The 27,877-nt window shown below is 45.3% G+C and overlaps 1 protein-coding gene across 7 annotated transcripts in view; it reads left to right on the forward strand.

Annotated features, from left to right (window-relative positions):
• The first annotated feature begins 14,730 nt into the window (after positions 1–14,730).
• The window catches only part of LOC139263183 (polypeptide N-acetylgalactosaminyltransferase 11-like), a 34,750-nt gene continuing 21,603 nt past the window's right edge, over positions 14,731–27,877 (forward strand). For 3 of the 7 annotated variants that reach the window (XM_070878871.1, XM_070878876.1, XM_070878875.1), the window contains exons 1-8: positions 14,731–14,868; positions 16,704–17,012; positions 17,829–17,952; positions 18,754–18,920; positions 19,189–19,314; positions 20,802–21,051; positions 21,285–21,402; positions 21,801–21,953. In XM_070878871.1, coding sequence (XP_070734972.1) covers positions 16,742–17,012; positions 17,829–17,952; positions 18,754–18,920; positions 19,189–19,314; positions 20,802–21,051; positions 21,285–21,402; positions 21,801–21,953 — 1,209 coding nt within the window. In that variant the 5' untranslated portion in view covers positions 14,731–14,868; positions 16,704–16,741. Of the gene's footprint in view, positions 14,869–14,894; positions 15,086–16,703; positions 17,013–17,828; positions 17,953–18,753; positions 18,921–19,188; positions 19,315–20,801; positions 21,052–21,284; positions 21,403–21,800; positions 21,954–27,877 lie in introns of those variants that run through there. The other 4 variants (XM_070878872.1, XM_070878873.1, XM_070878877.1 and 1 more) reach the window with 4 other exon arrangements.

Below are 27,877 nucleotides of genomic sequence, written 5' to 3' on the forward strand. Positions count from 1 at the left end.
GTTATTAGCAGAAAATGAGACGACAAAATGCTGTTGTCTTACATTAGTAAGAGAAAATGTTAAGAATAGATGTATCTGTGCTGGTGCCTGCCCTCAGAGGAGTCAGAGATACTGGGTGCTTTGATCCACACTGGTCCTTGGCCTCTGACACCTCCTTTTCTTGAGCAACTTTTGGATTAGAAGAAGAACTTTAGAATACTGGCAATAAAAGATCCCTTGAAACAGAGATTATGAAGCAAGACATTACTGTGTGTTTGGCTGCAACATTACAATGTATGCCTGTGTATGAGGGTGTGAGTGAATGAGTGAGCAGCCAGATAAAAAATTAAAAAGCGAAGGTTGGTAATGGCTGCAAGCTTAGGGAGGCCACTAACTGTCCCCTCCCCACTCTCTCAAATGGCTCCCGACACAGAATATGGAGCATCTGTGCTCATAAGGAGTCAGAGGTCTTAACTGTGCAGATATGTCTGAGGTAGTGCATTTTGGTAGGATGAATGGGGCCATATACTGCTTGGATAATGAGTCTAAATGGGGTAGAGGAGCAAAGGGATGTAATGTGCAAGATGCACAAGTCACTCAAAGGAGCGATGCAGGTTAACAAGTCCATTATAAAAAGCACTGGATTAATTTCTAAATTTGAAAAGCAGTGAAGTTATGTTAAATTTGTACAGAACCTTGGTTAGACTAAACTTGGTGTACTATGCACAGTTCTGCTCTCCATATTATAAAAAGGATATGGAGGCACTGGAGAAGATGCAAAAAAGATTCACAAGGATGATACCAGAACTGAGAGGATATACTTATCAGGAAAGACTGAACAGGCTGGGATCCTATTCTCTAGAAAAGAGAAGGCTGAGGGGTTATCTAATAAAGGATCTGATAGGTTGATGTAGAGAAATGTTTCCACTTTGGGGGAAAACAAAACTAGGAGAAATAACATAAGAACATAAGAAACAGGAGCAGGAATAGGCCATACAGCCCCTCAAGCCTGCTCTGCCATTCAATAAGATCATGGCTGGACATGTACATCCACTTTCCTGCCCTATCCGCATATCTCTTGATTCCCTTAGTACCCAAAATTCTATTGATCTCAGTCCTGAATTATATTCATCAACTGAGTATCCACAGTCCTCTGGGGTAGAGAGTTCAAAAGATTCACATTTCTCTTCATCTCAGTCCTAAATGGATGACCCCTTACCCTGAGACTATAACTCCTAGTTCTAGACTTTCCAGTCAGGGGAAACAACCTCAGCATCTACCCTGTCAAGATCTCTAAGAATTTTGTACGTTTCAATTAGATCACCTCTTATTCATCTAAGCGTTAGAGAATAGAGGCCCATTTTACTCAATCTCTCCTCTTGGGACAGTCCTTTCATCCCATGAATCAATCTAGTGAACCTTCATTGCACCCCTCTAAGGCATGTATATCCTTCCTTAGGTAAGGAGACCAAAACTGTACAAAGCACTCCAGGTGTGGTCTCACCAAAGCCGTATATAATTGCAGCAAAACATCCTTACTCTTTTCTCCAGTCTTCTTACACTAAAAGCTAACATATAATTTGCCTTCATAATTGCTTGCTGTACCTGTATGACAACTATCTTGATTCGTATACAAGGACCCACAAATCCCTCTGAATACTAACATTTAGTACCTTTTAAAAAGTATTTTGTTTTCCATGCTTCCTACCAAAGTGGATAATTTCACATTTCTCCACACTATACTCCATCTGACACCTTCTTGCCCACTCACTTAATTTGTCTATATCCCTTTGCAGCGCCTTTGCATCCTCCTCACAACTTAAATTCCCCATCTAGCTTTGTACCATCAGCAAACTTCGATACATTACACTCGGTCCTTTCATCTACGTCATTGACATAAGTTGTAAATAGCTGAGGCCCCAGCATTGATCCTTGTGGCACTCTACTATTTAGACCCTGCCATCCTGAAAATGATCCGTTTATTCCTACTCTCTGTTTACTGTCTGTTAACCAATCCTCAATCCATGCTAATAAGAACATAAGAACATAAGAAATAGGAGCAGAGAAACATAGAAACATTGGGGCCAAGTTTCGGCCTGAGTTGCTCCTGTTTTTTTGGAGCAACTGGTTTAGAATGGAGTATCTTAGAAATTGCAATTCTCGGCATTTAGTTTGCTCCAGTTCTAGTCAGTTAGAACAGTTTCAGTTTGGAACAGATTTTTTTTTCAAAAAGGGGCGTGTCCGGCCACTTACGCCCGTTTTGAAAGTTTAGGCAGTGAAAACTTACTCCAAACTAACTTAGAATGGAGTAAGTGTAGATTTTTCTACGCTCAGAAAAATCTTGCCTACACTTAGAAAATCAGGCATAGGTTACAAATCTGGCATAGGGAATGGGTAGTTTACAAACATTAAACACTTCAGTTTTACAAATAAAGAGTCATCATCAATAATAAATGATAAATACATCAATAAATCAACCAATAAATCAATCAAAAGAAATTCATAAAAAATAAAAAATCAATAAATAAAAAAATTTCTACTCACGGACTGCAGCACTGGGAGCCCTCCAACAGCGTGCTGGGACAGGGACACCCAGTGTGTCCCTCTCTGTCTCTGTCTCTCTCTCACTCTCTGTCTGTCTGTGTGTCTCTCTCTCACTCTCTGTCTGTCAGTGTCAGTGTCTCTCTCTATGTCTGTCAGTGTCTATGTGTTTCTATATGACAGCGAGGGGAGGGGGGAGGAGGAGGAGGGGGGAGAAGGAGGAGGATGGTGGGGAGGGAGGGAGGGGTGGTTAGGAGGAGGGAGTGGTGGGGAGAGGGAGGGAGGGAGGGGTGGGGAGAGGGAGGGAAGGGAGAGGGAGGGAGGGAGGGAGGGAGGAGAGGGGGAGAGGGAGGGAGGAGAGGGGGAGAGGGAGGGAGGAGAGGGGGAGAGGGAGGGAGGGAGGGAGGGGGAGAGGAGAGAGGGGGGGGGAGAGGAGAGGGAGGGAGGGAGGGGGAGAGGAGAGGAGGAGGCTGAACGGGCCCGGCCGATGTGAAGAAGCCAGGCTCAAGACTTCTGGCAGGGCCCGCCCCCAGCAAGATGCCGGGCGGGCAGGCCCCGCCGAAGGAAGAGGGAGCGGACCGGAGTTAAAGGTAGGTGGTCGGGGAAAGCCGGAGCTGGGGGGGGAAGCGGAGCGGGAGCTGGCGGCAGGGGGTGTCGGAGCGGGAGCTGGGGGGAGGGGGCGGAGCAGGAGCTGGGGGGGGCGAGCGGAGCGGGAGCTGGGGGGGAGCGGAGTGGAAGCTGGGGGGGTGTTGGAGCGGGAGCTGGGGGGGAGGTCGGAGTGGGAGCTGGGGGGGGTGGGAGCGAGCAGCGGAGCGGGAGCTGGGGGGTGGGGTGGGAGCAAGCAGCAGAGCGAGAGCTGGGGGGGAGGGGTGGGAGCAGGCAGCGGAGCAGGAGCTGGGGGGGATGGGTGGGAGCGGGCAGCGGAGCAGGAGCTGGGGGGTGGGTGGGAGCGGGCAGCGGAGCGGGAGCTGGGGGGTGGGTGGGAGCAGGCAGCGGAGCGGGAGCTGGGGGTGGAGGGGTGGGAGCGGGCAGCGGAGCGGGAGCTGGGAGTGGAGGGGTGGGAGCGGGCAGCGGAGCGGGAGTTGGGGATGGGAGGGTGGGAGCGGACAGCATGGCGGGAGCTGGGGGGGTGGGGGAGCGGGAGCTGGGAGGGGGGGCAGCGGAGCGGGAGCTGGGGGGGGGGGAGCGGGCAGCGGAGTGGGAGTTGGGGGGGGGGGGGGGGCGGTGGGGTGTTGAGAGAGCCAGCTGAACAGGAGAGGAAGCTGGAACCAGAGCAGGAGCTGGACGAGGGAGGTACAGCCTGATCTTCGCCGCCCCATTGAGCCCATTCGGCCAGTGCTAGGGGCGGCGTGCTTCGGGCCCCTCCCACACAGTTTCGGGCGCCTGGGGCTACTGCACACGTGCGCCCACTGTAGTGCGCCTGTGCAGAGGTCCCGGCATTGATTTCAGCGCAAGGACCTGGCTCCGACCCCACAGCTCATGCTGCGCCGTGCCAAGCTCCAAAGGACCTGCAGGGAGCCGGAGAATCTGAAGGTATTTTTTTGACACACTTTCGGGCACGAAAAACGGCCCAAAATTTGGGCTCATAGAAAATAGGTGCAGGAGTAGGCCATTTGGCCCTTCGAGCCTGCATCACCATTTAATAAGATCATGGCTGATCATTCCTTCAATACCCCTTTCCTGCTTTCTTTCCATACCCCTTGATCCCTTTAGCCGTAAGGGCCATATCTAACTCCCTCTTAAATATATCCAATGAACTGGCATCAACAGCTCTCTGCAGCAGGGAATTCCACAGGTTAACAAATCTCTGATTGAAGAACTTTCTCCTCATCTCAGTCCTAAATGGCCTGCCCCTTATCCTAAGACTGTGTCCCCTGGTTCTGGACTTCCCCAACATCGAGAACATTCTTCCCGCATCTAACCTGTCCAGTCCCGTAAGAATCTTATATGTTTCTATGAGATCCCCTCTCATCCTTCTAAACTCCAGTGTATAAAGGCCCAGTTGATCCAGTCTCTCCTCATATGTCAGTCCAGCCATTCCTGGAATCAGTCTGGTGAACCTTCGTTGCACTCCCTCAATAGCAAGAACGTCCTTCCTCAGATTAGGAGACCAAAACTGAACACAATATTCCAAGTGGGGCCTCACCAAGGCCCTGTACAACTGCAGTAAGATTTCCCTTTTACCTATACTCAAATCCCCTTGCTATGAAGGCCAACATACCATTTGCTTTCTTCACCGCCTGCTGTACCTGCATGCCAACTTTCAAGGACTGATAAACCATGACACCCAAGTCTCACTGCACCTCCCCTTTTCCTAATCTGCCGCCATTCAGATAATATTCTGCCTTTGTGTTTTTGCCCCCAAAGTGGATAACCTCACATTTATCCACATTATACTGCATCTGCCATGTATTTGCCCATTCGCCTAACTGTCCAAGTCACCCTGCGTCCTCCTCACAGCTCACACCGCCACCCAGTTTAGTGTCATCTGCAAATTTGGAGATATTACACTCAATTCCATGATCTAGAAACATAGAAACATAGAAAATAGGTGCAGGAGCAGGCCATTCAGCTCTTCTAGCCTGCACCGCCATTCAATGAGTTCATGGCTGAACATGAAACTTCAGTACCCCCTTCCTGCTTTCTCGCCATACCCCTTGATCCCCCGAGTAGTAAGGACTTCATCTAACTCCCTTTTGAATATATTTAGTGAATTGGCCTCAACTACTTTCTGTGATAGAGAATTCCACAGGTTCACCACTCTCTGGGTGAAGAAGTTTCTCCTCATCTCGGTCCTAAATGGCTTACCCCTTATCCTTAGACTGTGACCCCTGGTTCTGGACTTCCCCAACATTGGGAACATTCTTCCTGCATCTAACCTGTCTAAACCTGTCAGAATTTTAAACGTTTCTATGAGGTCCCCTCTCATTCTTCTGAACTCCAGTGAATACAAGCCCAGTTGATCCAGTCTTTCTTGATAGGTCAGTCCCACCATCCCGGGAATCAGTCTGGTGAATCTTCGCTGCACTCCCTCAATAGCAAGAATGTCCTTCCTCAAGTTAGGAGACCAAAACTGTACACAATACTCCAGGTGTAGCCTCACCAAGGCCCTGTACAACTGTAGCAACACCTCCCTGCCCCTGTACTCAAATCCCCTCGCTATGAAGGCCAACATGCCATTTGCTTTCTTAACCGCCTGCTGTACCTGCATGCCAACCTTCAATGACTGATGTACCATGACACCCAGGTCTCGTTGCACCTTCCCTTTTCCTAATCTGTCACCATTCAGATAATAGTCTGTCTCTCTGTTTTTACCACCAAAGTGGATAACCTCACATTTATCCACATTATACTTCATCTGCCATTCATTTGCCCACTCACCTAACCTATCCAAGTCACTCTGCAGCCTCATAGCATCCTCCTCGCAGCTCACACTGCCACCCAACTTAGTCCTCCTCACAGCTCACACTGCCACCCAACTTAGTGTCATCCGCAAATTTGGAGATACTACATTTAATCCCCTCGTCTAAATCATTAATATATATTGTAAAGAGCTGGGGTCCCAGCACCGAGCCCTGCGGCACTCCACTAGTCACTGCCTGCCATTCTGAAAAGGACCCGTTTATCCCGACTCTCTGCTTCCTGTCTGCCAGTCGGTTCTCTATCCACATCAGTACATTACCCCCAATACCATGTGCTTTGATTTTGCACACCAATCTCTTGTGTGGGACCTTGTCAAAAGCCTTTTGAAAGTCCAAATACACCACATCCACTGGTTCTCCCTTGTCCACTCTACTAGTTACATCCTCAAAAAATTCCAGAAGATTTGTCAAGCATGATTTCCCTTTCATAAATCCATGCTGACTTGGACCAATCCTATCACTGCTTTCCAAATGCGCTGCTATTTCATCCTTAATGATTGATTCCAACATTTTCCCCACTACTGATGTCAGGCTAACCGGTCTATAATTACCCGTTTTCTCTCTCCCTCCTTTTTTAAAAAGTGGGGTTACTTTAGCAACCCTCCAGTCCATAGGAACTGATCCAGAGTCGATAGACTGCTGGAAAATTATCACCAATGCATCCACTATTTCTGGGGCCACTTCCTTAAGTACTCTGGGATGTAGACTACAGGCCCTGGGGATTTATCGGCCTTCAATCCCGTCAATTTCCCTAACACAATTTCCCGTCTAATAAGGATATCCTTCAGTTCCTCCTTCTCACTAGACCCTCGGTCCTCTAGTACATTTGGAAGGTTATTTGTATCTTCCTTTGTGAAGACAGAACCAAAGTACTCGTTCAATTGGTCTGCCATTTCTTTGTTCCCCATTATAAATTCACCCGAATCCGACTGCAAGGGACCTATGTTTGTCTTCACTAATCTTTTTCTCTTCACATATCTACAGAAGCTTTTGCAGTCAGTTTTTATGTTTCTGGCAAGCTTCCTCTCGTACTCTATTTTCCCCTTCTTAATTAAACCCTTTGACCGCCTCTGTTGAATTCTGAATTTCTCCCAGTCCTCCGGTTTGCTGCTTTTTCTGGCTAATTTGTATGCCTCTTCCTTGGATTTAACACTATCCTTAATTTCCCTTGTTAGCTCGGTTGAGCCACCTTCCCCGTTTTATTTTTACTCCAGGCAGGGATGTACAATTGTTGAAGTTCGTCCATATGATCTTTAAAGGGTTGCCATTGCCTATCCACCATCAACCCTTTCAGTATCATTTGCCAGTCTAATCTAGCCAATTCGCGCCTCATACCATCAAAGTTACCTTTCCTTAAGTTCAGGACCCTAGTTTCTGAATTAACTGTGTCACTCTCCATCTGAATAAAGAATTCTACCATATTATGGTCACTCTTCCCCAAGGGGCCTCGCACAACAAGATTGCTGATTAGTCCCTTCTCATTACACATCACCCAGTCTAGGATGGCCAGCTCTCTGTTTGGTTCCTCGGCATATTGGTCCAGAAAACCATCCCTAATACACTCTAGGAAATCTTCCTCCACCACATTACTACCAGTTAGGTTAGCCCAATCAATATGTAGATTAAAGTCGCCCATGATTCCTGCTGTACCTCTTTTGCACACATCCCTTATTTCTTGTTTGATGCAGTCCCCAACCTTACTACTACTATTTGGTGGCCTGTACACAACTCCCACTAGCGTTTTCTGCCCTTTGGTATTCCGTAGCTCCACCCGTACCGATTCCACATCATCTAAGCTAATGTCCTTCCTTACAATTGCATTAATTTCCTCTTTAACCAGCAACGCCATCCCGCCTCCTTTTCCTTTCTGTCTATCCTTCCTAAATGCTGAATACCCCTGGATGTTGAGTTCCCAGCCTTGGTCACCCTGGAGCCATGTCTCCATGATGCCAATCACATCGTATCCGTTAACTGCTATCTGCGCAGTTAATTCCGAATACTCCTCACATTGAGGCACAGAGCCTTCAGGCTTGTCTTTTTAACACACTTTGACCCTTTAGAATTTTGCTGTAAAGTGGCCATTTTTGTTTTTTGCCTTGGGGTTTCTCTGCCCTCCACTTTTACTTTTCTCCTTTCTATCTTTTGCTTCTGTCTCCATTTTGTTTCCCTCTGTCTCCCTGCATAGGTTCCCATCCCCCTGCCATATTAGTTTAACAGAGGTAGGCCATTTGGCCCCTCGAGCCTGCTCCACCATTCAATACGATCATGGCTGATCTGATATTATCCACACTCCCATGAGCCCTAATGTTGCGTAACAGCCTCTTGTGTGGCACCTTGTCAAATGCCTTCTTCAAATCCATATATACTACATCTACTGGTTCCTACTTATCTACCCTACTAGTTACACCTTCACAAAATTCTAATAGATTTGTCAAACACAAGTTCCCTTTCATAAAACTGTTTTGACTCTGCCTAATTATATTGTGATTTTCCAAGTGCCCTGTTACTACGGGCCCAAGTTTCGGGCCGCGCCTAGAACGGCGCAGCCCTGACCTGGATGCCTGTTTTTCGCACTGAAAGTGCGCCTAAAAAATACCTGCAGATTCTCTGGCTCCCTGCAGGTCCTTTGGTGCTCGGCGCAGCGCAGCACGAGCTGTGGGGGGTGGAGCCGGGTCCCTGCACTGAAATCAGTGCCGGGACCTCTGCACAGGCGCGCTACAGTGGGCACGCATGTGCAGTAGCTCCAGGCGCCCAAAACGCAGCCTCTAGCCCTGGCCGAATGGCCTCACTGGGGCTGCGAGGATCAGGCTACACCTCCCTCGTCCAGTTCTTGCTCTGGCTCCAGCTTCCTTCTCTGTTCAGCTGGCTCTCTCAACACCCCCCCCCCAGCCACCGTCCCCCCCAGCTCCTGCTCTGACCCCCTCCTCAGCTCCCGCTCCGCGACCCCCCCCCCACTCCTGCTCCCGCTCCGACTCCGACGACCCTCCCCCCCCCAGCTCCGGCTTCCCCCGGCCACCTACCTTTAACTCCGGTCCGCTCTGCTCCCTCTTCCTTCGGCGGGCCCCGCCCGAAGTCTTGGGCCCGGCTTCTTCACGTCCGCTGGGCCCGTTCAGCCTCCTCCCTCTCCTCTCCCCCTCCCTCTCCTCTCCCCCTCCCTCCCTCTCCTCTCTCCCTTCCTCCCCTCTCCTCTCCCCCCCTCCCCTCTCCCCCTCCTTCCCCTCTTCCCCCTCCCTCCCTCTCCTCTCCCCCCTCCCTCCCTCTCCTCTCCCCCTTCCTCCCTCCCTCCCTCCCTCTCCTCTCCCCCTTCCTCCCTCCCTCCCTCTCCTCTCCTCTTCCCCTTCCTCCCTCCCTCCCTCCCTCCCTCTCCTCTCCCCCTTCCTCCCTCCCTCCCTCTCCTCTCCATCTCCTCTCCCCCTCCCTCCCTCTCCTCTCCCTCTCCCTCCCTCTCCTTTTCCCTCCCTCTCCCCGCCCCTTCCCTCTCCTTCCCTTTCCCCACCCCTTCCTCTCCCCACCCCTCCTCATCCTCCCCTCTCATTCCTCCTCCTACCTCCTCCTCCTCCTCCCCCCTCCCCCCTCCTCCTCCTCCCCCCCATCTCCCCCCTCCTCCTCCTCCTCCCCTCGCTGTCAGAAACACATAGACACTGACAGACAGAGAGAGAGACACTGACACTGACAGACTGAGAGTGAGAGAGAGATACACAGACAGACAGAGAGAGAGAGACACACTGGGTGTCCCTGTCCCAGCACGCTGTTGGAGGGCTCCCGGTGCTGCAGTCGGTGAGTAGAAAATTTTTTATTTATTGATTTTTTATTTATTTTTATTTTTTATTAATTTCTTTTGATTGATTTATTGGTTGATTTATTGATGTATTTGTCATTTATTATTGATGATGGCTCTTTATTTGTAAAACTGAAGTGTTTAATGTTTGTAAACTTCCCTTTCCCTATGCCTGATTTGTAACCTATGCCTGATTTTCTAAGTGTTGGCAAGGTTTTTCTGAGCGTACAAAAATCTACGCTTACTCCATTCTAAGTTAGTTTGGAGTAAGTTTTCACTGCCTAAACTTTCAAAACGGGCGTAAGTGGCCGGACACGCCCCCTTTCGAAAAAAAAAATCTGTTCCAAACTGAAACTGTTCTAACTGACTAGAACTGGAGCAAACTAAATGCCAAGAATTGCAATTTCTAAGATACTCCATTCTAAACCAGTTTCTCCAAAAAAACAGGAGCAACTCAGGCCGAAACTTGGCCCCTATATCCTTTATAATAGATTCCAGTATTTTTCCTGCTACCGATGTCAGGCTAACTGGCCTATAGTTCCCTGTTTTCTCTCTCCTTTTTTTCTTAAACAGCGGGGTTACATTTGCTACCTTCCAATCCACGAATCTAGGGAATTCTGGAAGGTTAAAACCAATGCATCCACTATCTCTGCAGCCACCTCTGTGAGGTTGTATGCTATCAGGTCCAGGAGATTTGTTGGCTTTTAGTCCCATTAATTTCTCCAGTACTTTTTCTTTACTAATATTAATTACTTTAAGTTCCTCACTCTCATTAGGTCCTTGGTTCTCCACAATTTCCGGTATGTTCTTTGTGTCTTCTACTGTGAAGATAGAGCTCCTCTCTCTCCCCCTGCGAGCTCCTCTCCGCCGCCCCCCACCCTCCCCAAGCTCATCTCTGAGCTCCTCTCCCCCCTTCGATTCCCTCCCCTTCCCCCACTTCAATCCCTACTCCTCTCTCCCCTGATCCCTTCGCCAACCCCCCACCGCTTTCGATCCCTTCTCCTCTCCCACCTGACGTTCTCTGCACAGAGCCGAGGAAAGGCCGCAGCCACTGCACCATTTGGTCCTGCACTTGCGGGACCGGATTGAATGCGCATGCGTAACCAGAACCAGTGTGCATGTGCAATACCAAATGGGGCACATGTACAGAGGATCAGAACACCATGGAAATAATCAGTGAATTTCTCCAGCTAGCCATGGTTGTACCACTTTTCAGTAGAGTTTTTATTCCTCAAGGGAATGTATATTCATTGAGAATTAGGAATTATTTATTTAAGCTATTGCGTATCTACCGTCATATCTTTTAATCTAATTTCCCAATCTATCTCAGCCAACTTGCCTCTCATACCTCCTTATTTGGCTATGTTTAAATTTAAGACTTCAGTTTCGGACTTAACCACATCATTCTCAAATTTAAGATGAATTGCTTTCATTTTATGATCACACTTCCACAGATAATCCTTTACTATAAGATTACTAATTAACCCTGTTCTCATTACACAATACTAGATCTAATTGGTTCTTTGATATATTGTTCTTGAACACTGTCTTGAATGCATTCCATGTACTCATCCTCCAAGCTACTTTTGCCAATTTGGTTTGCCCAATTAATATCAAGATTAAACTCCCCAAAATTATGTCATTACTCGAGTTGCATGGTCCTCTAATATCCTGTGTTTTATGGCCTTTGTTCTTTCTTAGGTCCACCCATACATTCTACATGCTGATTTTCTCGGTTAAAATCCTTTCTCATTACTGCCTTTGCCTCATTTTTTATCAGGACTACCCCACCTCCTTTTCCATTTTGCCTATCTTTTCTAAAAGTCAAGTACACTGGAATATTTACAACAACAATTTGTATTTAGATAGCACCTTTAACATAGTGAAACGTCCCAAGGCGCTTCACAGGAGTATTATGAGATAAAAAATTTGACACCGAACCGCATAAGGAGAAATTAGGGCAGGTGACCAAAAGCTTAGTCAAAGAGATAGGTTTTAAGGAGCTTCTTGGAGGAGGAAAGAGAGGTAGCAAGACAGAGCGGTTTAGACAGGGAACTCCAGAGCTTAGGGACTAGGCAACAGAAGGCACAGCCACCAATGGTTGAGTGATTATAATCAGGAATGCTTAAGAGGGCAGAATTAGAGGAGCGCAGACATCTCGGAGGGTGGGGGGGGGGGTGTGGAGGTTGTGGGGCTGGAGGAGATTACAGAGATAGGGAGGGGTGAGGTCATGGAGGGATTTGTAAAAAAGGATGAGAATTTTGAAACCCAGGCGTTGCTTCTCTGGAAGCCAATGTAGGTCAGCGAGCACAGGGGTGATGGGTGAGTGGGACTTGGTGCAAATTAGGACACAGCCAGCTGAGTTTTGGATCACTCCTAGTTTACGTAGAATGTGGGAGGCCAGCCAGAGGTGCGTTGGAATAGTCAAATCTAGAGGTAACAAAGGCATGGATGAGGACTTCAGCAATGGATGAGCTGAGGAAAGGGCAAAGATGGACGATATTACGGAGGTGGAAATAGTTTTGCTGTGGCTATGTGGTCGAAAGATCATTTCAAGGTCAAATATGACACCAAGGTTGCGAACAGTCTAGTTTAGCCTCAGACAGAAGTTGGGGAGAGAGATGGAATCAGTGGCAAGGGAATGGAGTTTGTGGCGGGGACTGAAAACAATGGCTTCAGTCTTCTCAATATTCAATTGGAGAAAATTTCTGCTTATCCAGAACTGGATGTCAGACCAGCAGTCTGACAATTTAGAGACCAAGGAGGGGTCAAGGGAAGTGGTAGTGAAGTAAAGCTGGGTGTCAACAGTATACATGTGGAAACTGATGCTGTGTTATCGGATGATGTCACCAAGGGGCAACATGTACATGATAGATCCTTGGGGACACCTGAGGTAATGATGCAGGGGTGGGAAGGGAAGCCATTGCATGTGATTCTCTGGCTAAGCTTAGATAGATAAGAATGGAACCAGGCGAGTGCAGTCCCACTCACTGGACAACAGTGGAGAGGCTTTGGAGAAGGATAGGGTGGTCAACTGTGTCAAAGGCTGCAGACGTCAAGAAGGGTGAGGAGGGATAGTTTATCTTTGTTACAGTCACAAAGGATGTCATTTGTCACTTTGATGAGAGCCGTTTCGGTACTGTGGCTGGTGCGGAAACAGGATTGGAGGGATTCAAACATGGAATTGCAGGAAAGATGGGCACGGATTTGGGAGGTGATAACACATTCAAGGACTTTGGAGAGGAAAGGTAGTTTGCAAGGAGGGGTCAAGGGTTGTTTTTTTGAGGAGAGGGGTGATGATGGCAGATTTGAGGGAGAGGGGGACAGTACCTGAGGAGAGAGAACTGTTAACAATGTCAGCTAACATGGGAACCAGAAAAGGAAGTTGAGTGGTCAGCAGTTTGGTGGGAATAGGGTCAAGGAAGCTGGAAATGGGTCTCATGGACAGGATGAGTTTGGAAAGGTCATGAGGGGAGATCGGAGAGAAACTGGAGAAAGATGTGAGGACAGGGCTAGGACAGGTGGTTCCTTAGAGGAAGTTTGGCCCGGTGGGCTAGGGGAAGGAAGGGAAGAGGCAGAGGTGGCCGAACGGATGGTCTCCATCTTAGAGACAAAGAAGTCCATGTGCTCCTCACAATTATTGCCGGAGATGAGGATGGCAACTGGGGAGAGAGATTTAAAAAGAATGCTCATTATTCCAGAATGATTCTGGAATAATGAGCAATTTTGGCAGACAAGAGCAGGAGTCGATAATGCTTGATGTGATCCAACCAGATCTGGTGGTGAATTGTTAAACCAGTTGTCCACCATATCTGTTCAAGTCTGGGTCCCTTTTACTTAGGGGAGCGAAGATCAGGGCTGTACCAGGGGAACGGCCAGAGTGAAAGAGAGAGTAATTGTTTTAACAGGGACTGGGGTATCAAACGTGGTGGTGAAGGTGTGATTGAGCAGATTGGTAGCTGCAGAAATGTCATGGTGAATGGAGGGCCAAAGGCTGGATAGTTGGGAGTTCATAAGTGCAGTTGTAAGAGAGTTTTTTCGAGGGGTTAGTTTCCAACTTTGGTCACCGTGCAACCACCTCTCAGTAATGGCTACTTGATCAAACCCATTTATTGCTATTTGTGCTATTCATCTATCTTACGAATGCATTGTGCACTCAGATATAGAGCCTTTAATTTTAACTTTTTATTATTTTTCCCTGACGTGGCCATTATTAAACTCTCTGTCTCTTCCTTGGGATGTTTTGCTACGTTAAAGGTGCTATATAAATGCAAGTTGTTGTTGACTGTTAACTGACTTGCAGTTTTTAAAGTTATAAGTTCAATTCTAAAACATTAAGACTAAATTTCTGTTTGAACTGCTCACCTACTCACCAGAGTGTCTCACTCTCACAAAATTCTCAACCTATTCTATTCACATTGCGATCCGTGGTTACGCTCTGTGCTAAAATAGTCACCTGTCAAACCTGTAGGGAATTCAGGAGAAATGTCTATACCCAGAAGAGTGATAATAATGTGAAACAAGGAACAGTTGAGGAAAATTGCATAGCTACATTTAAGGGGAAGCTAGATAAGCACACGAGGGAGAAAGGAATAAAAAGATATAAGAACATAAGAATTGGAGCAGGAGTAGGCCAGGAGGCCCCGCACGCCTGCTCCGTCATTCAATAAGATCATGGCTGATCTTCTACCTCAATTTAATACTCATCTTGATAGGGTGAGTATAAAAACCAGCATAGACCAGTTGGGCCGAATGGCCTGTTTCTGTTCTGTAGACTCCATGTAACTCAATATAAAATGCCCCCATTGATCCTGCCCTCTTTCCCTTCTAATTTAAAATCAGGGGGAATGACTGGTTGCTGTGATTGCAACATTGTGGACACAGGCAGCAATTTTTGTGGTCACTTTTAAAGCGCGCGCCCAGCTGATTGATGACGTTTCGCGGAAAGTCCCGCCCCAATAGAGCGTCACTCCTTGAAGTCAACCCCCAGTTTCCCAGAATGCAGTGCTTTATTGACACCGGTTTGGCGCGGACAGGCTGATAGCACGTCTTGGGGGGTGGCAGGGAAGCGGGAAAAGGGAAAAAGGAAAAAGGACTCACACGCGGAGGGAAAGCTCGGCCGATGCGGCACCTGTTCGGTTCGGCGAGGTAACGGCGGGCAAGCGGTGTCTCGCGCCACAGGCACACGGCGAATTCTGACGGAACAACGTGCACACTGATAAATGGCGGCGTGCGCGGGACGGCGGTTGGCGGCGCGAGCAGTTCCCGTTGAGCGGCGGCCGGGATGCTCGCGCGTGCGCAGTCAGAGGGTGGTGGGGTATAAAGGACCGGAGCGGGGCGGGTGACCGCGGGCAGGCGCTTTATGGTAAACTTGGAATCGGTCCCGGACGTTTAATGGGGGAGGGACAGAGAATACCATTAGTCAGAGGGAGTTGCTGCTCAGAGCCGTGCCGGCATTAATCAGAGTGGTTGTCTGCTCCACTTGGCTGAGTGTTGGCAGGCCTGCCAGTTGTGGTTGTTCATTCTTGGCAACCTTGTATTGTCACCTCGGCTTTCCCTTTTTTTTTCCAGAGTTGCTGCCGAGATTTTTGTTATGATGATGATGATGACCGACAGTCAATGTTTTTCACTCCCCCTAAAATTTTGAACATGCTATCAATGTATTATAAAATGGGCTGGTGGGTTTGCAGTATGTTCGCCTCCCTACTCTTCCCCCGCCCCCAGTGTTGTAATCAGTTGAGTTTAAGCAGACCTGCCAACTTTATGTAAGGGAATTGAGTAAAATATCGTGCTGATGGTTTAATGCCTGTAAAAGTAATTTAACATGTAATTTAATTTAAAGTATTCTACATGTATGTTATTGGGGGATAAGTATTTAGAAGACCTATGAACAAAATAGATGTATGTCATCTATTTGGCAGGGTGCAATTTGATAAACAGACGAGCAGGAATTTGGTGGATTCCTACATGTTCAGAGCTGTTCTCCATCTTAACCTATCTGTTAATTCCAAGATGCTTCCTAACCAATGAATCACTCTTGAAATGCAGTTCCAAAACAAGCAAAAGTGGCAGTGAATTTGTACACAGAAAGGTCCCATCTGGAAGAACTCCCTTCTTTCATGTCCCCATGTAATTTGTTTTAACATTTTTGAAATATTGCCTTATTTAAAACATTTGCTTGTACATTCAAATATAAAGTAATGGTAAATATAAATTCTTTTATAGAATAGATTATCTACAGTACTGGCATGTAATAATTTTCTTAAGGTTTGCTTTGGAAATTTTGCATTGTTTTCATCTAAATTCAAATTATCTTTTTTTTTCTAATTTGCAAGATATAAAATTAGTAAGTTTTCAACTTTCCTGAAGGGTAATCTGTGAAATTTCTATTCTACCATAACACTTGGGGTCATAGAATTGTACATCATGGGAAGGAGGCCCTTCAGCCCATCATGCCTGTGCTGGCTCTTTGAAAATGCTATCTGATTTATCGCACTTTCCTGCTCTTTCCCCATAGCCCTGGATTTTTTCCCCTTCAAGTATTTATCCAATTCCTTTTGAAAATTATTATTGAATCTGCTTCTACCACCTTATCAGGAAGTGCATTCCACATCATAACTTGCTGTGGGGAAAAAAATATTCACCATCTCTTCTGGTTCTCTTGCCAGTTACTGTAAATCTGGGTTCTCTGGTTATTGACTCTTTAGCCACTGGAAACTGTTTCTCTCTATTTACTCTTATCAAAGCCCCTCAATTTTGAACACCTCTAATAATTCTCCCCTTAATGTTCTCTACTTTAGGTAACAATCCCAGCTTCTCTAGTCTCTGCTTGATAAACATACCTTCTCTGCTAATGGCTTTCACATGGGGATTTTGGGCACATTGTTATAGCTTCTACTTTCTTTACTGTACCCATTTTTATCAGTGGATGTGAGCATTGCTGACTTTCATACTGAGTGACCAATTTTGTTTGTTTGTTTCAGAGCAACAAGAATGGGCCTCTGACAATGCTAGGGGTACCATGGGTAGTATCAGGTTCCACTATTTCTGCTATGGATGCCTTTTTTCTTCATTGATTTGGACTTTTCTCCTTTTCATCTATTTCAATTTAAATTGGGAAAAGTATACCTTCAGTAATGTGCCCTTCCAGGGGAATCCAGGGGTTGCGCAGAAATTCCAGCCTCCAATAACACACCATCATAAGTGGCTTCCTGAATTTAAGCAACAAGATGATCAGTTTATGAAACCCATTCTTAAAGAATTCAAGAAAATTGATCTGTCTCCTGAGCTGGGTGAGTGACCTTTTCTTGGACAGAATTCTTTGAATGTAATGGTTGCAGGAGTGTTAACCCAATAAAACTCTACCATTATTCAGTAATCTGCATGATTCCCATATAGCAGCCAAAACTCTTTACTATATTTTATGGTGAACAAGTTTCACCTTCCTCTTTCTTTTGCTGATTGTATTTGCATAAATATAGATGCAATCTAATCAATAACTGACCATTTTGCCAAATCCCAGTTTTTGCTTTTATTGTCTTAAGGCTAAGCTAGTACTGTTTGTATAACTTGTTATGCCCACATACAGCTTAAATGCTTGAACATTTTATGCAAAGTTAAGAGAATTGTGTAAATGGACCCATTTCTCTGGCTTGAGTGTTTTTCATGGACAGTGGAAACCACTGTAGTGGAGGCGAGCTATCATGGTACTTGGAACAAACCATATCTGACTAATTTTAGTGTTGCCAATGGGATCCTGACACAGGCATAGCCTCAGAGGCTGATACTTTTGGAATGTGCAAACAGTCTTGGAGGATAGTGACTGCTCCTGAAGCAATGAGAAGTAGTGGCCTGTGTGCAGAAGTAGAGTATGTTATGGGCAGCACTTGTGCATTAAGTTTGAATATTAGTATCCACAAAAGGTGTTGCCCTGGAGTATTAAAATTATCAATATGTATTTTTTCAAGAATTTAAAGCAAATTGCAAAGTTTACAAAAGATTTATATCTAAACCAGTATTTAAATATGCTAAATGTGAAATTCAATTGCAGTGTGAGATTTTCTCTGGGATTTTAACAACACTAGTAAATTCAAACCTTTTCTTTTCAGGAAGGATTTTCAATGAAGCTGACCAGGAGGTTCGGGATATGGGATACCAGAAACATGCATTCAACATGCTCATCAGTAATCGCTTGGGTTATCATCGGGATATTCCTGATACCAGAGACCCAAAGCAAGTCCTGCACTTTATTTTTGTGAAATGCTGAAAGTAGACCCTGCATTTGAGTAGACTCAAGTTTACCCCAAAGCAAGAGAACACCAATTATTTAAATATCCAGAGTTGATCTAGAAATTAATTGTAAATATTACATACTAAATTCATTAAAAGATTGATTTAACCTTTTGACTTTGTTGCATTTTAATGAAGAAAGTATTGGAGGTGTTTACTCTACAGTGAAACCTCCATTATCCTGCCAGAATGGAGCGATGCCCCTGGTGGGTAATGGCAATTTGCAGATAGTTGCGAATCTACTTGTATTGGTCCATATGATATAGCAATTCTTGGCTTGGGAATGGAGACCAGTACAATATGAATAACATTAACTAAATTTAATGTCTCTTGGTTGATTTTATGTTGGGAGAAGGTTGTGTTGGAGGTCTGTGCAATGAGATGCTACCCTGTGCAAAGCTTTGTTCTATTTAAAAATTCTAGTGGATAATCATGAAAGAAAATAATTGGAGGGCAGATCCTGTAAGTCTGTTACAAAGCCTCTTAGTTTCCGATTAATCTGTGCAATAAATCTCTGTAATGGGCAAAGTTAAAACTATACATGTGAACATGGGTTTAATTAGCTATTTTATGGATTAAATAAATGTCCAGAAGCTACTGCTAATGCATTCTATGTTGATGCATCATTGTATTTACATTAGAGGATTTTTGTGAGAAAATGGCCACCAATTTTAATCAACAAAACATTGACGTGGATGCTGGGAAAAATGTTGCGATTTGATAAATGTTTTCCTTTTTTCACAGATGTAAAGAAAGGAGCTACCCTATCAATTTGCCATCTGCCAGCATTATTCTCTGCTTTTATAACGAAGCATTATCGACACTGCTTCGTACTGTTCACAGCATCCTGGATCGCACTCCTGCATACCTATTGCACGAAATTATCCTAGTGGACGACAGGAGTGATTTCAGTGAGTAAATGTTCACTTTTTCCATCTTTACCCATATCCCCTTTGGCAAAGAAATGAATTAATTTTTGTCCCTTGCAGTTCTAGATATTGTCAAGTGATAAAATCAAATGTCATTTTACAGCCTTGCAATATGCTCACATAGCTTTTAATCAATAACCTTGTAAAATCCACATTAAATATGTTTGTTTTCTACAGCCTCTCCCAGCACTATTTAAAAATTAGCCCCTTCCCCCCCCCCCCCAAATGATGCTTTGTTTTCCTTTTTCAGTTGAGTTGAAAAATGAGCTGGAGAAGTACATTGCCAATAACCAACTTAAAAAAGTGAAACTAATAAGGAATGTCATGCGAGAAGGACTAATACGTGGTAGAATGGTTGGATCATCTCATGCGACAGGTACCAGATTCAGCTTCAAAACTTTGTTTCAAATTGGTCCACATTACATTATAGTTGATTTTTTTTTTTTGTCAAATAGTTGATGGAGCTTAACAGAACTTGGAAATAACCATTGTTGTTTCAAGTAGCCTTTTTAGTGTCTCAGTAATTCGGTCAATCTTTTGCTTACGATTCATGATGTCTTTCAGCTTTTTAATTTGGTTGGTTTTTACTTTGTGATTGATTAAAAGCTATGTGAGCATATTGCAAGGCTGTAAAATCCAATAATGTTATAAACCACAGTAGTTTATGCAGTTGGCAGAATCCCCACCGAGCTTGAGAGGTTTGGATGAAGGGCCTTGCATCAGAACATGCTAAGCAAGACACGGCCCATCAAGCTAGCTCCTTCCAGAGTCCGTATATAATGCACTTCTTCCTTACCCTACGATCATTTATTATAGCAACTAGCTGTTTCTTAAATGAGATCAGTGTCCTGGCCTCAACCACCCTTCCTGACAACCTGTTGAGCTGCAATCTGTGCACGCACATGTTTGTTCCATTTCAAAGATGCAGAAAATTAATCTAGTTTACCTGAAATAGATATTCCCTGATGGCTGCTGTAACTCCTTAAGGGACCTCAGCTTGCAGTCAGCCTCCATCCAATCCCACCGCATATCAGCAGCTATGAAGCCAGATGGTGTAATTAACCCATTAAGTCCTAGGGTTTATCATCAAAACAAGAACACTTTGCTGTATGAGCACCTGATCACTTTCCCAACTTGTTCAGTGTTTTATTTAAAAAAAAAAAAAATTACTGCCAGCCATAGTGTGCAACTTGTGTAGTAGAGGTTGTTGCTTGAATCAAGGAGAATGCTTCTGTAAATTATTAAAATACCTGCCTAGTACAAGAATTAGAGGGGAGTTGAGAACTTTTTTTCATCTAGAGGGTGGTGGGGGTCTGGAACTCTCTGCCTGAAAGGGTGGTAGAGGCAGAAACCTTCATTGCATTTAAAAAGTGCTTAGATGTGCACTTAAAGTACCATAACCTACAAGAGCTCGAAAGTGGGATTGAGTTAGATAGCTCTTTCGGCTGGCACAGACAAAATGGGCTGATTGGGTGGGTATGATCTCGCATGTGTGAAAGAATTCCCTTTTTGTGGAGGTGGAATTGGTATGATGACCAGCTGCTGATATCATTTGTTGATCATGAGAGAACCTACCATAACCCCCTCCCTCACTTCACAGCAACAGCCAACAGTTTCTTGAGTGAATCTGTGGTTTTCTTTTGCCTCTTAACACTATGCACCAAAAACCCATCTGTAGGTTGATCACTGGTTGTGTGGATAACTTTCTGCACCCCAAGTCTAAACTAACTTTACCAAAGTTTGAAACTGCTCTGCTCATCCTAGTTTAGCTTGAAGTCATTCTTTTATTTGATTTTTGTTGAGGCTCCATTTCACTTCACTTGGATTTTGATCAATGTTCTAGCCATTTATTATATTTTCCAGGTGATGTGCTGGTGTTCATTGACAGTCACTGTGAAGTAAATGAGATGTGGTTACAGCCTCTCCTGGCTCCAATTAAGGAGGATCACAGCACTGTCGTCTGCCCACTAATTGATATCATCAATGCTGACACACTAATCTACAGCTCTTCTCCAATAGTGAAAGGAGGGTTTAATTGGGGCCTGCACTTCAAGTGGGATCCTGTGCCTGTCTCACTACTGAATGGACCAGAAGGAGCAACTGAACCATTCAAGTACTAATCCTGTTATTTTACTTCAATGTTTTTGTGTGCGGGGGAGCGGGTTTAAAGAAAGGGGAAGCTGTGTAATAATAGGAGTGAGTTATCAGATGCCAAAAAAACTAGGAAAATAAACTCTTGCTCACAACTGGGTAGGCCTTAAACTGGAAAAATTATTTTGTGCTGATTTAAAATTTTGGATTGTTGCAGGTTAGACTTAAGAATTTTATTTGTGTTCCCTTATTCAGATCACCTACGATGGCAGGAGGATTGTTTGCAATAAACCGAGATTACTTCAATAAACTTGGGCAGTATGACAGTGGCATGGATATTTGGGGAGGGGAAAACCTGGAAATCTCCTTTAGGGTAACTTTCTCCCCACCCCCCAATATCTCAGAATTGTTTTATTACACAGTAAAATTACTAATTGATTCTCAAATTGTGTTTGGTGTTGTGTGATCTATACTTATGACTTGCATCAAATAATTTAGTAATCTATTCCACATGGGGTCTGTCCCTGATATTTTTCTTTGCTTGTTGGTCAGATTGGTAAACACGTTTATGGATTTATCATTAACTTATAAAAATTAACTAGGCATATGTTGATGGAACAGAAATTTTCAAAGGGTACTTGATATCTGGTAGTAACTGGCTATCAAACTGCTTTAGAAAATTTATAACGTCTCCAAATATTTAGTATAAAAAAAATTGAATTCTAGAATAACTTTCCCCTCATAGTCTCTTTTAATTATTATTTGGCTCAGATTTGGATGTGCGGTGGGCAGCTGAAAATAGTTCCATGTTCTCGTGTTGGCCATATATTCCGCAAATGGCGTCCATACGGTTCACCAGGAGGAGTGGATACCATGGCATACAACTCTCTGCGTCTTTCGCATGTATGGATGGATGAATACAAGGTATGCATTTACAAGGGGATGTTTCATTGGTCAGCAAGATACAGGTACATTGCATAAATTGCTGTAGTGTACAAGTCAGTTGATGACAACTTGCATCATATAGTGTCTTTGCCTGTCTGTGTCTCTGTCGTAGAAAGACAGAGCATAGACTGTTCCACCATGGTGGGCAAGGGATCAGAATAATGGAGTATTTTGTGGAGGTAAAATGTAGGGCTGAATGAGATTGCAGCGGTAGTCATGGCCTAAGGATAAGGATTTTCAATTTAATGTGTTGGGGTGCAAATGCCAATCAACAATGACAAGCCAGGACATGGTGCAAGGTGAGTGTTGGGCAGCATTTTGGACAAGTTAGAATTTATGAAGGAAGACCAGCAAGGAAAACCCATGAAGTAGTTGAGTTTGGATGTGGCAGAGGCTAAGTTTGGGAAGGCCAAACAATGTTGAGTTGGTGATTCATTCAGGACTGGATGGTGGACTGCACAGGGATGGGTTCTGAGGTAGATCTGAGTGTCATTAACATTCATGTGTAAGTTGATCTTGTGCCTGTGGACCATGTCACTGACGGGCACTATGTAAATTGAGTAGGCCATGGTTAGATTCTTACAATCTGAAGGTGATTGTGTGAAGGAGGGAAGTGAAGCCATTGTTAAAAGTGCAACGGCTGTGTTGAATTAAGTAGGACTTCTAGAATCATGCGAAGACTGTCTCTCAAAACTTGACAATGGAAGTGAATGATTTCATCAACCACATATAATGATGTGGGTTGGTAATTGGAAGCGGAAGGAGCATGCGGCAAACAAGACCCACCCACCCCTTCCCTCGACGAATGTCTTTCCCACCTGTGACGGTCTGTGGCTCTCTTATTGGACTGCAGTCACTTCAGGAGTGGAAGCAAGTCTTCCTCGATTCCAAGGGACTGCCTATGATGAATTGGTGGGTATGAAAGGGTTATTTGAGGGGACTGGAGGGGGACAGTGTTGATGACTGCTTCTTGCTTTCGAAACTTAGTGCCTGAGTGAAGGAACCCATTTACGATATCCACTAGCATAGGGGTCAGGAGGTGGATTTAGGTGGTGAGGAATAGAGTTGTGTAGAGTAATCGTGTGCAGTGAAAGCCAATTCAACTTTATTCTGTGCTGTCAGTCTTCCTTTTTTCTGAAATTCACATCAGCATGCTAAGCAATCAAAATGTGTTCATAAATGAATTCCTGGGTCAGTAACAATACTTTCTTCTTTGTTGCTAACATAATAGGGCAGTAGATTATAGGTAAACTTACTCATTTTCAATTTTGTGTTCTCTTCCTAACTTTAATATTGTCTGCTAAAAGGTTCTTTGCATATACGGAGTCTGCATTGAATTTAAATGTACATCCTTTGTATCATGAATGAGGTAGTGTATTACAGTTATCCTATACCAATGATTTCACCCCAGACACCACATGGATTGTCCTACAGTTTCCTTCCCATGCCGAAAGGTGATAAATAGCACTCCGATGGTTGTGCTCAGGTGAAAATTAATATTGGATTTATTCATTTACATATGATAATTACATGGAAGAAAACTAGCAAGAGGCTAGCTATAAAATACTTGACCTACATCATCTCCCTCCAAAACAGATATACTGTTTTGGATACTGTTGGGGGAGATGACTTAGCAGGGGAAAGCACCAGCAGCCAGGTTCATGGCACCGTGGGTGGCTCTGCTGCACAGAAGGGCAGGACAAAGAGTGGGAGAGCTATAGTGATAGGAGTTTCTGCGGTCGCAACCGAGACTCCAGGATGGTATGTTGCCTCCCTGGTGCAAGAGTCAAGGACGTCTCGGAGCAGCTGCAGAGCATTCTGGAAAGGGAGGGTGAACAGCCAGTTGTCGTGGTACATCTAGGTACCAACGATATAGGTAAGAAGCGGGAAGCGGTCCTACAAGCTGAATTTGGGGAGCTAGGAGATAAATTTAAAAAGTATGACCTCAAAGGTAGTAATTTCTGGATTGCTACCAGTGCCACGTGCTAATCAGAGTAGAGGGAGCAGGATAGTTAGAATAAATACATGGCTTGAGCAGTGGTGCAAGAGGGAGGGATTCAAATTCCTGGGACATTGGAACCAGTTCTGGAGGAAGTGGGACCTGTATAAAAGGGACGGTCTGCACTTGGGCAGGACTGGAACTGATATCCTGGGGGCTAATGCAGTTTGGGAGTGTTTAAACTAATATGGCAGGGGGATGGGAACCTATGCAGCGAGACAGGGCGAAGTAATATGGAGTCAAACAGATGGTAGAAAGGTAAAAAGCAATAGTGGAAGGCCGAGTAAACAAAGGCAAGAAAAAAAAAGGGCCACACTACTTCATAATTCTAAAAGGACAAAGAGTGTTTAAAAAAACAAGCCTGAAGGCTTTGTGTCTTAATGCAAGGAGTATCCGTAATAAGGTGGATAATTAACTGCAAATAGATGTTAACAGATATGATGTGATTGGGATTAGAGATGTGGCTCCAGAATGATCAGGGAGGATAGAATAAAAGGAAAAGGAGGTGGGGTAGCATTGCTGGTTAAAGAGGAGATTAATGCAATAGTTAGGAAGGACATTAGCTTGGATGATGTGGAATCTATATGGGTAGAGCTGCAGAACACCAAAGTGCAAAAACGTTAGTGGGAGTTGTGTACAGACCTCCAAACAGTAGTAATGTTGGGGAGGACATCAAACAGGAAATTAGGGGTGCATGCAATAAAGGTGCAGCAGTTATCATGGGTGACTTTAAAATGCATATAGATTGGACTAACCAAACTGGAAGCAATACGGTGGAGGAGGATTTCCTGGAGTGCATAAGGGATGGCTTTCGAGACCAATATGTCGAGGAACCAACTAGGGGGAAGGCCATCTTAACTGGGTGTTGTGTAATGAGAGGATTAATTAGCAATCTCGTGGTGCGAGGCCCATTGGGGAAGAGTGACCATAATATGATGGAATTCTACATTTAGGATGGAGAATTAAACCCTTAATTCAGAGACCATGGTCCAGAACTTAAAGAAGGGTAACTTTTGAAGGCGTAAATTGGCTAGGATAGATTGGCGAATGATACTTAAGGGGTTGACAGTGGATGGGCAATGGCTGACATTTAGAGACCGCATGGATGAACTACAATTGTACATCCCTGTCTGGTGTAAAAATAAAAAAGGGAAGGTGGGGATCAAGGGGTATGGCGAGAAAGCAGGAATGGGGTACTGAAGTTGCATGTTCAGCCATGAACTCATTAAATGGCGGTGCAGGCTAGAAGGGCCGAATGGCCTACTCCTGCACCTATTTTCTATGTTTCTAACTGTGACTATCAAAGGAAATCTGGGATAGTATTAAAGCCAAGGAAGTGGCATACAAATTGGCCAGAAATAGCAACGAACCTGGGGACCAGGAGAAATTTAGAACTCAGCAGAGGAGGACAAAGGGTTTGATTAGGGCAGGGAAGATAGAGTACAAGAGGAAGCTTGAAGGGAACATTAAAATAGACTGCAAAAGCTTCTATAGATATGTAAAGAGAAAAAGGTTAGTAAAGACAAACTTCGATCCCCTGCAGTCAGAATCCGGGGAAGTCATAACGGGGAACAAAGAAATGGCAGACCAATTGAACAAGTACTTTGGTTCGGTATTCACTAAGGAGGACACAAACAACCTTCCGGATATAAAAGGGGTCAGAGGGTCCAGTAAGAAGGAGGAACTGAGGGAAATCCTTATTAGTCGGGAAATTGTGTTGGGGAAATTGATGGGATTGAAGGCCGATAAATCCCCAGGGCCTGATGGTCTGCAGCCCAGAGTGTAAGGAGGTGGCCTTGGAAATAGCGGATGCATTGACAGTCATTTTCCACCATTCCATAGACTCTGGATCAGTTCCTATGAAGTGGAGGGTAGCCAATGTAACCCCATTTTTTTAAAAAGGAGGGAGAGAAAACAGGGAATTATAGACCGGTCAGCCTGACATCGGTAGTGGGTAAAATGATGGAATCAATTAAGGATGTCAAAGCAGCGCATTTGGAAAGAGGTGACATGATAGATTGAAGTCAGCATGGATTTGTGAAAGGGAAATCATGCTTGACAAATCTTCTGGAATTTTTTGAGGATGTTTCCAGTAGAGTGGACAAGGGAGAACCAGTTGATGTGGTGTATTTGGACTTTCAGAAGGCTTTCGACAAGGTCCCACAAGAGATTAATGTGCAAAGTTAAAGCACATGGGATTGGGGGTAGTGTGCTGACGTGGATTGAGAACTGGTTGGCAGACAGGAAGCAAAGAGTAAGAGTAAATGGGTACTTTTCAGAATGACAGGCAGTGACTAGTGGGGTACCGCAAGGTTCTGTGCTGGGGCCCCAGCTGTTTACATTGTACATTAATGATTTAGACGAGGGGATTAAATGTAGTAGTTCCAAATTTACGGATGACACGAAGTTGGGTGGCAATGTGAGCTGCGAGGAGGATGCTATGAGGCTGCAGAGTGACTTGGATAGGTTAGGTGAGTGGGCAAATGCATGGCAGATGAAATTTTGGGCCCAAGTTTCCACACGCGCCTAGAACGGCGCAGTCCCGACCTAAACGCCCGTTTTTCACACCACAAAGTGCGCCTAAAAAAAATCCTCCGTATTCTCCACCTTTCTGCAGGTCCTCTGGCCCTCGGCGCAGCGCAGCACGAGCTGTAGGGGGGGCGGAGCCAGGTCCCTGCGCTGAAAACAGTGCCGGGACCTCTGCACATGCGCGCTACAGTGGGCACGCAATTGCAGTAGCTCCAGGTGCCGAACTGTGTGGGAGGAGCCCGAAGCACGCAGCCCCTAGCCCTGGCCGAATGGCCTCACTGGGGCTGCGTGCATAAAGCTCCTCCCACGGCCAGCTTCTGCTCTCCCCCCCCCCCCCCCCCCCCCCGACCCGCGCTCGCGCTCCTGTTCCCGCTCCCTGACTGGACCCGACCCGCGCTCCTGTTCCCGCTCCCCGCCCCCCCCCCCCGACTGGACCCGACCCGCGCTCCCGCCCCCCGACCCGACTCCTGCTTCCGGACTGGATCTGACCTCCCCTCCCCTCCCCAATGCCGCCTACCTGTACATCTGGTGCTGGGGACGGGCCCTGCCCGAAGTCTTGGGCCGGCCCGTTCAGCCTTCGGTCCCGAAAGGCCTGCCTGAAGCACTTTCACACAGGTAGGAAGATGGTTTATTTAATCTTTTCTTTGCTTATAAATGTTTATTCAGGTTGGATTTATTTGTATAAGTATAAATAAGGATTTATTATAGAATTTAATGACTTCCCTTCACCCCCCCCCCCCCCCACCTCGTTCTGGACGCCTAATTTGTAACCTGCGCCTGATTTTTTCAGTTCTACAAAAATCTTCACCTGCTCCATTCTACTTTAGTTTGGAGTAGTTTTCACTGTGGAAACTTTCAAATCAGGTGTCAGTGGCTGGACACGCCCCCTTTTGAAGAAAAAATTCTGTTCCAAAGTAGAACTGTTCTACCTGACTAGAACTGCAGAAAAAAAATGTGGAGAATTGCGATTTCTAAGATAGTCCGTTCTCCACCAGTTGCTCCTAAAAATCAGGCGCAAATCATGTGGAAACTTGGGCCCATAATGTGGATAAATGTGAGGTTATCCACTTTGGTGGTAAAAACAGAGACAGACTATTATCTGAATGGCGACAGATTAGGAAAAGGGGAGGTGCAACGAGACCTGGATATCATGGTACATCAGTCATTGAAGGTTGGCATGCAGGTACAGCAGGCGGTTAAGAAAGCAAATGGCATGTTGGCCTTCATAGCGAGGGGATTTGAGTGCAGGGGTATGTTACTACAGTTGTACAGGGCCTTGGTGAGGCTACACCTGGAGTATTGTGTACAGTTTTGGTCTCCTAACTTGAGGAAGGATATTCTTGCTATTGAGGGAGTGCAGCGAAGGTTCACCAGA

The sequence above is a fragment of the Pristiophorus japonicus genome, chromosome 4 (assembly GCF_044704955.1).
Source record: "Pristiophorus japonicus isolate sPriJap1 chromosome 4, sPriJap1.hap1, whole genome shotgun sequence".
NCBI lineage: Eukaryota > Metazoa > Chordata > Chondrichthyes > Pristiophoridae > Pristiophorus > Pristiophorus japonicus.